This window comes from Narcine bancroftii, chromosome 3 (genome assembly GCF_036971445.1).
Source record: "Narcine bancroftii isolate sNarBan1 chromosome 3, sNarBan1.hap1, whole genome shotgun sequence".
NCBI lineage: Eukaryota > Metazoa > Chordata > Chondrichthyes > Torpediniformes > Narcinidae > Narcine > Narcine bancroftii.
In genome coordinates, this window is record NC_091471.1 from 114,086,663 (window position 1) to 114,099,344 (window position 12,682).

The following is a 12,682-nucleotide window of genomic DNA, read 5'->3' on the forward strand; positions in this document are numbered from 1 at the left end:
CTAGTGTATTGAATTCAGAGTTTACTTTGCGATCTACTCCATATTGCAGAAAACAAACACCGTTTGAGTCATTGATTTGCAGAATATCAGAATTTACTGTTGACCAATTATAATTATATGCCCCATTACCATTCTGACTAGTCTATATATGATTCCTGTATTGTTACAATGAAGTTGAATGCAAGCTTGAAGAACTGGACAAGCTGCCACCCAAGACTCTAATTCTATAGTTTTGTGTTGCTTATTTTCTTTGCCATTCCAAAACAGGCAAGATCATCCATTTACAATACTGATCAGTGACAGGAGACCTGAAGCACCAACGCAGGCCGGCGCGCGCCGACACGCGCGCGCCGACACGCGCGCGCCAACACGCGCGCGCCAACACGCGCGCGCCAACACGCGCGCGCCAACACGCACGCGCCAACACGCACGCGCCAACACGCACGCGCCAACACGCACGCGCCAACACGCACGCGCCAACACGCACGCGCCAACACGCACGCGCCAACACGCACGCGCCAACACGCACGACACAAAGTGACCAAGTTAAATCTTTTTACTTCAATCTGTTATAATTATAGATTTCAATGTATAGATTGGTGGCTCATCACAAAATGCATTGAAAATTCCTTCATTCCTTAACTTCACCTTTGACTACTGCTTCCACTGGGAGGGTGAGCACGTGCATCAAATCCAATCACCACGCCTCGGTCTTTTACATCTGGAAATGATTTTTCCAAATGCCGACACAAACCCTGCAAAAAAACAAAGGTGAAAATAATTCTGGGCAGATGAATTTGTTCAAACAGGCCTTCTATTAAACTTCTTGGAAATGATGCATTCGAACATATAGTAGAAAAAAAATTTTTCTATCTGTAATGGATTAAAAATTCAACATGAAATACTCCATTTGAACCCAGATAATGTTACTAAATATAATTGGCAGAAGTTCAGAATTAAACAAAAACTGCAGCTAATATTGCAGCTCCTTACAAATATTTTGCTGACTTCTGAATGCATTTACCATAATTTCAAACCTTCACATTTCATTCTTGCTGGAATCAGGTTATTGATTCTCCCATTGAGATTTTTAACCCCTAATTGTAGCTATATTTTTCTCCCATTTCAGTTGTCCTAACCCTCCTTCCAGAAAATAAACATCCATGGTAGCACCAGTAAGTACGTCCACCTAACTCTTATGGAATAAAATACAACTGCTGTAAATTAATTCAACATTTTTTTCAGATTCATTTTCACTATACGATTTCAGTAATACTGAGATTATCTGCTCACAAGGAATTATTCTTAAAATACATAAGGACATGTGTAAGGAATATTAACAATATAAAACATTAAAAGTTGAAGGTTGGAATAAGGTGACAAGAACCTGGAAACAGTTGTAGACTAATTGCCTTAACAGAGAAATCAAATTGACACAATTAAGTATTAACTTGTTCCCAACAAACAAGGAACAACTCCCTGTCCACCACTAATAAACATGGCCTCTGGCAATTCTCAGAGCTGTCAGTTGATATACTTTATCAAATGGACTAACATTAAACAAAATTAAGAAGATATTGTGCCATGCATTTTTTTTGCCACATAACTAACTTTGATTAAAAAGTCAAATCATCTTATTAATTGCTTCATATCTGAAGGAATGTGTACATGCCAGACAAAATTTTTCATATCCTACAAACGAATCAACCAATTTACCTGAGTTGTCTGAATAATGGTTAGGTCGTTCATGCAAGAAAATCCTGGCCCCATTACTGATCGCAATCCCGCTGTTCCAAACAGCATCCTGGACCCAAAATATTTTTGAAGCTGTTTAATGTTCCCATCACAGTTCTGCTGTCTGACTTCTGCTAATGTTTTAGGATTCTAGAGAAGCAAAAAAAGTGTAAGTTCCAGATTAGTTGGGTGACCAGCATCAAGCAATACTTGGACTATTTACAGAACAGTAACAATAATTCTTCTATAAATGTTTGAAAAACACCATTGAAAGAAATAACATTTTTCACAATTAAGTTCTTGGCTCAAGAACAGAAACTGAAATTGGAAATTGATTACATTCAGCCAAATCACATTATAATATTTAGCAACCTCAGATCAAAGACTTGCAAAGTCAATGATGACTTGCAATTCAGGTCACAAGGTGCAAAGATAAAAACTTAATATTTTTCACATGTTGCAGTGAAGCATTTTTGTCAATCTTATTAAAAACCTTTACTATTAAATACAAATATGCACTCAGATTATATTTATCATTTAGAAAAGTACAGCTTGTAGCATTTCAATGGTAATTTAGTACAAAAGCAATGCATTGTTTCCCCATCATGTCTATGCCAGTTAAATAACGTGCTTACATTAACTACTTCCCAGTCTTTGGTCTTGCATGTCATGACTATTCAAGTGTTCACCTGGCTATATTTTATCTGTGGGAAGTGTTTGGGCTCACCACCAATTCAACCAAAAGGTCCAAGGCAACCCCAGCCCAAATCGTCTCTTCTCATAACTATAATAAGCCAACCCTGGCAACGTCTCTATTCATTGGCCACCCAGGCCAGAATTTCACTTCAGCTTCATTAGATCAATACCCCATTGTGAAATTAGATCCTGGATTTCTTACCTCCAGACCCCAACCAGTGAAGACTGGGAAAAAGATTTCCACAATCTCCACCAGCCCCAGACACCACAAGGCTGCATACTTAGCCCCCTGCTCTATTCACTTTAGACCTATGACTGTTTGGTTCAGTAAAACAACCAGACCATTTACAAATTTGCTGATGAAACCTGATAGTGGGCTATACCAAAAGGGACGATGAGTCCATATACAGATGGACGATTGAAAACTTGGCTGCATGTTGCACCCATAACAACCTCATACTCAATGTCACCAAAACCAAGGAGCTGATTGCACACTTTAGGATGGGAAAACCAGAGGTATACGATTCAGTGATCATTGTGGGATCAGAGGGTGAGAAATTTAATTTCCTGGGGGTCACTAGCTTCTCTGGACCCATCATTCCTATGACATCATGAAGAAAGCACGTCACCACCTCAACTTCCTCAGGAGTTTGCTATGACATTGGAAACCTTTGCAAATTTGTATAGATGTGTAGTGAAAGTGTACTGAGTGACTGCATTATGGTCTGGTATTTCTGAATAGAAAGCCCTCCAATAGCTAGTGGACACATCTCAGGCAAAACCCTCCCCATGATCGAGAACATCTACAGGGAACACTGCCGTTAGAAAGCAGGATCAATCATCAAGGATCCTTGGACATGGTCTGTTCACCCTGCTGCAAACAGACCAGGTTCAGGAACAGATGCTACCCATCCAAAAATCAGATTCCTAAACAAACTCAGAGACTCATTTAAGGTCTCTTACTTTGCACATAATTACTAAATATTTATATTTTACTGCATCTTTTAACTTGAATAATTGGTTTTGCACATTTTAATCATGGCTGAAGTTTATCAACTTCAAAATTTGTCAGACATCAATTCCCATAACAGCATGCAACCAATTAATTCATCCGAATTTCTAGACACTATCTATATTTTCTTCCAAATGAATGCAAGCACAGATCCTTTCATCCACTAATGCCAATTTAAATTAGTGATTGAATGAAGCAGCATTGTGCAATAATTAGTGACTCACCCCATCCTGCATTCAGGATATGGTCTAATTCATAACAAGCCTGTTTGTGAAATTGTAAGCATCAATAATCTCTGGTCTCAGATGCAATAATGCAATACACAACTTGAAAATTCTGGTAACACTCACATTGGGCAGCATCTGCTACCACATCCGACTGTACAGTTTTTTAGGAGTAAAGGCACATATAATTAGTTGCTTTCTCAATTTAGTTTATCAGAATTTTATCAAAGCTGTTGAAGTGATGCTTGAAAACCTCCAGGACTTGAATCCCCCAACGACTACAAATCACATTGATCATTTATTTCTATCAGTTTTCCTGAAATATGAAAAAACTTATGCCTTCAACTAAGAGATAAATTGTCATTTCGTAAAATGTTGATGAACAAAAATGGATAAAAGGTTCGGATAAACTACTGAACATTTGCCGGCTCTCAGCAAAGTCCCCATGATTTATCCATACATTTGCATTTGAGTGAGGAGGACTCAAATACAACCTACACTTGCTAACATTTAAAAAAAAGCAAATCAATCACTGAAACCCCTCTTCAGGGAGACAGAGGTGAATTTCCAGGAGCAAGTGGAATTAAAAAGCGAGAGGTGGCACATTGTGGAAGGAGAGGTGTTGGTCGGAAATACTTTCAGGGGAAGTTCCGAGACGTGTCCATGCAGAAAGACACGTTCTTTCTCCCTTCCCATCTCACCCAACCCCATTCTGCCTGCCAGTGCCCGGAAGCTGAGAGGGCACCCTCCATATCTCGCTGCCAGCAGCCGAGCCCTTCCCCGCCGCCTCACCTTGTCCCATTCCAGCCACTGCGCGATCGCCCGCTCAAGTTCACCGTTCGCAGCCATTCCAGCCGGATTGCTCTCCGTCAGCCGCTTCACCACCGTCCATCCACGGTCCTGCACTTCCCGACCAATCAGGAAATCCTTCCTCGCCGGGCAGCTCCTTCCCCACCGACCAATCACCGCAAGCTTCTGCCATTCCAACCAATCAGCGCTCCGAACCCCTTTGGACCAACCAGCAGCGAGAGAGAAACTAAAAGTGAAAATCCGTGAGATGCGCCTCATTTAAACAAAGGGCCGTGAAAGGCGAGAAACGCCAAGCAGAGGGGAGAAACCGAGCGTATCAGGCCGAGATGAGGTCGAGCTAGCATTGCAGGCGGCCGCCTGTTCCCCATGGAGGCAGGCAGCAGCGCGCCCAGGTGGAAGGTGCGATGTTCCCCAATTAACATTGGTCCTCATGTGTAAGGTTGTAAGATAAGGGGAGGGTACCGGAGGGAGAGTGAATTAATCCGAGCCTGATGATCCGTCCTTGCAAGTGAACGAGGTGCTCTATTGGGCAATGTGTTCCTTTGGTTTATCTGGTCCACGTGAGCACCAGGTGCAGCGCATGAGATTGGAGAAAGTGCAAGTGAATCATTGCTTGAAGAGCCCCAAGTTGCATTAAAGGTTGATGCCTTGGAACAGGGGGATCCAAACTACAGCCCGTCGCCAATTATTTTAAGTGGCCCAGGGTGAATTAAAAAAAAAATGGCCCGATAGAACATAGTCTTTGATAGTAAATTGCACTTAGTTTCAACACTCGATCTTGCTGTCATTTTGAACAACCACTAGACCGACCTGTGAGAAACAGAAGTACCTTCACAGAATTTGCTCGAGACAAAAATTGAGAACAAAGAACTTATACTATTACAACAATGCAAAGTTGGGTGCTTCCCCTTACCCTGGGAATACACACAGATACTGAGGCTGACCCAACTTTTATACATTTCATTTCAGTACAGAGATACCTTCCCCCTAACATTCTTCTGCCTCCTGGATTGGTTTAGCATTAGGTAATTCTGCCCTCTAACTTCTTATCAGTTTATGTGCCTTCCTGCAAACTTGTTAGCCAGGAAATATGTCTTTGTTCTTTACTCATTAATCAATCCCCAAGACTTGCTAAAGCTATTTACTTGCTATCCTGTTTTGAAGATCCTTATTTTATTATACTTTTATAACCCTTCCTCCCATTTCAGCATCCCTTCACCCTGATTTAACCCATAATACTTCATTTCTAATGAGCACTTGCTTGACTCCTCACATTCCAGTATCCCTTCACCTTAAGTTAACCCATAATCTTTCTTTGGCTTGGCTTCGCGGACGAAGATTTATGGAGGGGGTAAAAAGTCCACGTCAGCTGCAGGCTCGTTTGTGGCTGACAAGTCCGATGCGGGACAGGCAGACACGATTGCAGCGGTTGCAGGGGAAAATTGGTGGGTTGGGGTTGGGTGTTGGGTTTTTCCTCCTTTGCCTTTTGTCAGTGAGGTAGGCCTACCTAACCCATAATACTTCATTCTTAATTAGCACTTGCTTGACTCCTCACATTCCAGTATCCTTTACAGACCGTTGCAATGAAAACCGAACCGAAAAGATGTAAAATAGCAAGGGAGCGTTGAACATTTCAGACACGGTGGGAAAATGAATGCTTTTTCACTGAAGGTAAGGGGAAGTGTGTTTGATTTTGCAAGGAATCTGCTAATTATAATATCTACAAATTTTCACATTGTATCATAATCTTAAAGTGGACACTTGGGCCATGAACTGTTCACTATGAGTTGTGGAGGAATGTTGGAGACTGTCTTGTCCCTTTCTTGATCTTTTCTCTGGTTCTTATTTTGTACCCAGTTTTTTATTTGATAATTTTATTTCAAATTGCCTCTATTTAAAATGAGAGTTTTAAGGAGTTTTATTGTATTCATTTAAACTGTTCAATAGTGTCATAGAGTTTGATAAAAATGAATTTTCGATGGCACAAGGATTTTCTTAAAACACCACTTTTCTTGTAGTATAACCTGTGGAAAATTGCTGGGCTTAATATTGTTTGCCCCTTGACTCCTTATTTTTTTTTGTGTCCCACAACCAAGAAAGTTTGTCTATCCCTGCCTTATAAATGGTATCAGTTATCTAGAAAGGGACAGTTAAAGTCATGGTATGATTTTAGAACTATGATAATTTTAAAATCAAGGTGTTGCTTAACTCAAAATGTACATAGACCTATCTGCTAATTGTTGGTGGATAGACTGGCAGAAAGTTGGAACATGAACTGTAGACTTTTGAGAGGCACTGACTATTCAGTTACCTTAAATGTTAGAAAAGCAGATGTAAAAGGACAGAAGTTGCATCTCCTGCAGTCAAAATTGTATTGACCTCTTATTTCTCATCCTCATGCTGACCTTAATAAACATAATCTGAAAACACTCTTATCGGCCTCTTCTATTGAGGACACCAGCTCTACTTTGTCTCAACTTTTCTGTTCGTATCCTAGTTTCAACTGTGACAGGTTATAGATATGTTTTTGGGAGATAAATTGGGGCAGGCTTTTTAGTGTAGGTCACTTCCAAACACTTTAAAATAGATCTTATTTAAAATACTGGAGCTCTGCTAATGCTAGACATGTCAGGGCCAACAGCCTTTGCAAAAGCTTTGGAGTGCCCAAGAGACTTCACTAATGGATTGTTGCTTACAAAAAGGCAACAGATGAGATAACGTCAGAGCCGCAGATTGTCTGGAGGGGAACTTGCTGTTCTAAGAGGGTCTTGTGGTTTTGCAAGCAGGGGGAGTCAAACAGGCTTTCTCTCAGAGAGGGAGAGTGAGAGAGAGAGAGAGACACACACAATTAACAGCAGCAGCTAGGACTGGGACAGGACAAGCTGGCAAGCTTGTGGAAAACCCCATTTGAAGACCGATTGTGAGTTCTTAGTTCATCCTGGGCAAAGCCCTTGTGGCTCATGCAAGAGGAGAGGACTGGCTGTCTAATGTTTCACTTGAAATAAGAGAAACAAAAAGGAACTCTGTGGTGACCTGAAAGAAAGAGGTTATCATCTGGAGAACCCTGAAGGGGCAAGTTTCGTCAGCAAGACACTAGAGTGTCTGATTAAAAAGGAATCAGTTGTGGATGTCCTAGAACAACAAATCTCTCTCTGAAAACCAACAAGAACCTTCCAGAGTGGTAACTATTTACCTTTCAAGCACCAAAGCTGGTGAACTTTATAAATGTTAAATTCCGTGCACAGTATATGAATTGCCTGCAACCAATGAACTTGGAGGAATGAGAAGTGAGATTGGACTGTGAACCAAAGAACGTTTCTGAACTTGCACACACATTGCATACTCGTGCACTTAGAATTAGAAGGGGGTTAAGTTAGGTTAGTTAAGTCAATAGTGATAAGTTAAAGTGTGATTCTATTTTCATGTTTAAAGATAATTAAAAACAATTCTTGTTTAACCATTTGTCTTGGTGAATATCTATTGTTGCTGGGTTTATGGGTCCTCTGGGCTCATAACACAACACCCTCTAATTTTTACTGTTTTAACCCATACATCCTTGGAACATGGGAGTAAACTCACACAGACACAGGGAGAATGTACAAACCTCTTAGCATTGCACTGTCCACTATGCTAATCATGTTGCCCTTCTCCAATCAAAAACAGGGAACATCAGAATCATAAGAATAAGGAACAGAAATTGACTATTCAGCCTATTTAGTCTTCCCACCATTTTATTCATTTGCTGATCCATTTTTCCACTACCCAGCCTTCTCCTCATAACCTTTGATGGTCTGGCTAATCAAGAACCTGTCAATCTCTCCCTTAAATCCACCCAATGATCTGGCCTCTACAACTGCCTGTACAACAAATTTCCATAGATTTTCCACCCTTTAGCTGAAGAAATTCCTCTGCATTTTTGTTCTAAGCAGTTGCTGTTCAATCCTGAAGTTATGCCCTCTTGTCCTGGAGTTTCCCATCATGGGAAACAACATTTTTACATCTACTCTGTACCTTTGAACATTCCCCTTCATTCTCCTAAATTCCAACAGGTACAGGCCAAGAGCTGTCAAATGCTCCTTGTATGATAATCCTTTCATTCCCGGAATCATCCTTCTGAACCCTGTCCAACCTCAGCATGTCCTCTCTCAAATGAAGAGCCTAAAACTGCTCTCAATTCTCAAAGAGAGGTCTTAACAGTGCCTTAAAAAGCCTCAATGTCACATCCCTGCTCTTGTATTCTATTCCCAATGCCAGCATTGCATTTGCCTTCTTCACCACTATTGCAACATACAAATTTACCTTCAGGCCAACCTGCAGGAGAGCTCCCAGGTCTATTTGCATCTGGGTATTTTCAATTTTCTTACCATTTAAAAATAGCCCATTTATTTTTTTTCAACCAAGTGTATGACTGTACACTTTCCGACATTGTACAGTTCATTTCTGATTATCCAAAATAGTTGGAACCAGACCTGTTAGATAAATGTTTTTTTTTCCGATTGCTAGTCATTTTTTAAAAACAGCAACAACCAATCACTTGTAACAGTGATTAAACAACAGCAAACAACAAGGGAAAGCTTTTTTAAGCATGAAAACAATATTTAATTCTCACCAAAAAAATGCTGGCCGCCGCCTTTCACTGACACCTCCTCACCAAGGTCCCTGCTCCTGCTGGGAGGCCGCTCTCCTTGATAACACTGGGACAAAGGATTCTTTGACCACTTTCGGCATGCAGTTTGAAAGAGAGAGTTGGAGAGAAAAGTCAATAGGGAAAGGTAAAGAAATGGAAAGAGAGAGAGAGGATGGAGTTACCTGAAACAAGGATAATTGTTCTAATTTCACGTCGAGTTCATTTTTTTCATCTACTGCATCTCCTTTATTTTGCCTCCTTGTTGTGTCTTCAAAGAATTCCAAAAGGTTTATCAAGCAAAATTTTTCCTGAAGGAAATCATACTGACTTTGGCTTGCGTCCTGCACTTCCAAGTGCTCTGTAACCACATCCTCCACAATCAACTTCAAAATTTTTCCAATCACTGACATCAAGCTAATTGGTCCGTAGTTTCATTTCTATTGCCTCCCTCCCTTCTTAAATAGTGGGGTATTATTTGTGATTTTCCAGTCCTCAGAATCTATTGATTCCTGAAAGATCTTTGCTAATGCCTCCACAATCTCTACTGCTACTTTTTGCAGAATCCAAGGGTGCAATCCATCTGGTTCGGGACACTTATCCACCCTGAGCCTGTTCATCTTTGTGAGCGTCTTCTCCCATGAAATAGTAACTACATTCACTTCCCTTCCCTGATACCCTTAAACGTCTGGCACACTGCTCATGTCTTCCACAATAAAGACTGATGCAAAATACTTATAGTTCCTCTGCTACCTCCTTGTCTCCCATTATTATTTCTCCAGCATCATTTTCTTATGGTCCTATATATTCTCTCATCTCTCTTTTGGTCATTATATACTTGATGAAACTTTTTGTATCCTCATTGATATTATTTGTTAGCCTACTTTCATACTTCATCTTTCCCTTTTTGTTTTTTATGACCAATGATCATTGGTCCCTGCTACAAACATACTTCCCTTGCCACAGATTCCATCTTTCTCTCTTTAACAATTGTTAATAAATCATAACCTTGATAAAATAATTGATCTAAAGCCTGCTTCAAAACACATTTGACTGAGAGCTTAATTCAAGCTCCATAATTTAAACAAGACTGAATTCCCACCTTAAAGCAACAAAGGTTAAATAATTCATGATGGATCTCCATTGCACTCTTTATCTGCCTCCAACATCTAAGCTTAAACATGATACCAAGCAAAAGTTTGCTGTTCGTGTCTAAACTTCATGCTAATCTCTGTCACCCATCAACCTTTTATTTTGAGTTATACAACTTCTTCATCAAAACAGCAGTGGACAGTGTGTCCCCACCAAATTGTTCAGGGTTTTCCTCAACCAGAAGCCCTAGATGAACAATGAAATCCAGAACCTGCTGAGAGCCATATCACAGGCATTTAAGCCTGGAGATCCAGATCAATACAGAATCCTCAGGTATGATCTACAAAGAGCTATCTCCCAGGCAAAGTGGAGATTCTGGATGAAAATGGAAACAATAAAGGACACCCACCAGCTGTGGCAAGGCCTAAATGATATAACCTGCTACAAAACCCAAGTCCGGTGAAATAGCAGACAGCAAAGCTTCACTCCCAAAAGATCTCTATGCCTTCTACACCTGATTTGACCACAGTAATACTGAAGAACCACCTCTCCGTACCTCCACATTCCCTAATGGTCTGATCTGTCCGTATACGAGGATGATATGTCTTCAAAAAAAAGAGAGTGAATCCGTGGAAAGCATCCAGTCCGGACAGAGTACATGGCCAAGTATTTCCAGCCAACTTACCATGTATTCACGGATATTTTAACATCTGTTTCAAACAGGTATCAATCATACCAGTGCCCAAGAAGAGTGTAGTAACCTGCCGAATGATTATCGACCAGTACGATATGAAAGGCGGATGTTGAAGCATATCAACTCCTGTCAGAGTGGCAACGTGGATCTGTACCAATTTGTCTATCATAGCAACAGGTCAGTGGCAGATGCCATCTCATTGGCTCTATACAAAGCCCTGGAACACCTGGACAGCAAAGATGCATACATCAGGATTGACTACAGTTTGGCATTTAACACCATCATCCTCTTAAAACTCAATGTCACAAAACCAAGGAGCTAATTGTTGACTGGAAGGATTTTTGATTGGAAGGGAAAACCAGAGGTATATGATCCAGTGATCATTTGGGGACAGAGGTGGACAGGGTGAGTCAGTATCTCGGAGGACCTTTCCTGGAGCCAACGTACTTATGATATCACTAAGAAAACACATCAGTATCTCTACTCACTTAGGAGTTTACAGAGGTTTGCTATGACACCAGAAACCCTGGTAAATTTCTACAGGTGTGTTGGAAAGTGTGCTGACTGACTGCATCACAGTCTGGTGTGGAGACACCTATATTCCTGAGCATAAAGCCCTCCAAAAGATGGTAGACACAGCCCTGGACATCACAGTCAAAACGCTTCCAACTATTGAGAACATCTACAGAGAATGCTGTCATCAGAGAGCATCAGTAATCATCCAGGATCCACACCACTCAGCACATGCTCTGTTCTCGCTGCTGCCATCAGGAAAGGGGTATAGGTGCCACAAAACTTGCACCACCAGGTTCAGGAACAGCTGCTACCCCTCCACCATCAGACTCCTCAACAACAAACTCAATCAGGGACTCATTTAAGGACTCTTACTTGTGCACTTTGTTTTTTTTTTAAATTCTCTCAGTATTGGACAGTCAGTTTGTTTACATTCATTATCTGTTTACAGATCTTTGTTTACTTGTACATTGTGTACATATTTTTCTTGCACTACCAATTAGTATTCTGCCTCGCCTGCTGGAAAAAGAATCTCACGATTGTATGTGATGTCATGTATGTACTCTGACAATAAATCTGAAATCTAATTTGATTTGATCTTGATTTTAGAATTATTTATCTTTGTTTTCAAATCCCTCCATGACCTTGAATTCCCCTCTCTGTATAATTTCTCTCACAGTACAAATTTCTAAGATGTCAACACCCATCTAACTCTGGCCTTTTGCACTTCCTTGGTTTTAATCAGTCCATCATTGTCGGGAATGCAGACAGTTGAGAACATCTGAAACTCCCTCTCTAAACGTCACTAGCTTGTTGACCTTCTTTATTTATCTGATATAATCCTTAAACTTTTGCTCATTTTGTCCTTCGTCCTCAATCTTTGAAATTTTGTTTGGTGTGAAAGTCCAGTAAAGCAGCTTGAAATGTTTTATTGTTAAAATGTCTTATAAATGCTGTGTTGTTTTTGATTAAAAAGTTATTAAAGTTTGTTCCAAATAATGGGACTGCAATAATGAGATCTCAAATGACCAGAATACATAAATCAGAATTTTATAGCACAAAAACAGGCCCTCGGGCCCAACTTATTCACGCTGACCAAATTTGTCCCATTTGTTTGCTTATGGCTTGTATGCCTGTAAATCTTTCATCTATGTGTACTTATTACAGTGTCTTTTAAATTTTATGATTATACCCAGGCTGAAGTTGCATTTTTACTCGCAAACGTTTTGAGGTGATTGTTGATTGTTACCATGTTATATGTACAATTCTGAACCTTGGGTATC

General features: G+C 40.4%; 2 protein-coding genes across 6 annotated transcripts in view; one reads left to right on the forward strand and one right to left on the reverse strand.

The window, feature by feature from the left end:
- The window catches only part of pgm2 (phosphoglucomutase 2), a 79,486-nt gene extending 74,737 nt beyond the window's left edge, over window positions 1-4,749 (reverse strand). The window contains exons 1-3 of the mRNA XM_069924969.1: window positions 4,459-4,749; window positions 1,717-1,884; window positions 649-755 (exon numbers count right to left, since the gene is read on the reverse strand). Coding sequence (XP_069781070.1) covers window positions 649-755; window positions 1,717-1,884; window positions 4,459-4,734 — 551 coding nt within the window. The 5' untranslated portion in view covers window positions 4,735-4,749. The remainder of the gene's footprint in view (window positions 1-648; window positions 756-1,716; window positions 1,885-4,458) is intronic.
- The window catches only part of LOC138757507 (RELT-like protein 1), a 279,768-nt gene continuing 271,784 nt past the window's right edge, over window positions 4,699-12,682 (forward strand). For all 5 annotated transcript variants that reach the window (XM_069924976.1, XM_069924978.1, XM_069924977.1 and 2 more), the window contains exons 1-2: window positions 4,699-4,875; window positions 6,051-6,147. The gene's annotated coding sequence lies outside the window, so the exon portion shown is untranslated. The remainder of the gene's footprint in view (window positions 4,876-6,050; window positions 6,148-12,682) is intronic.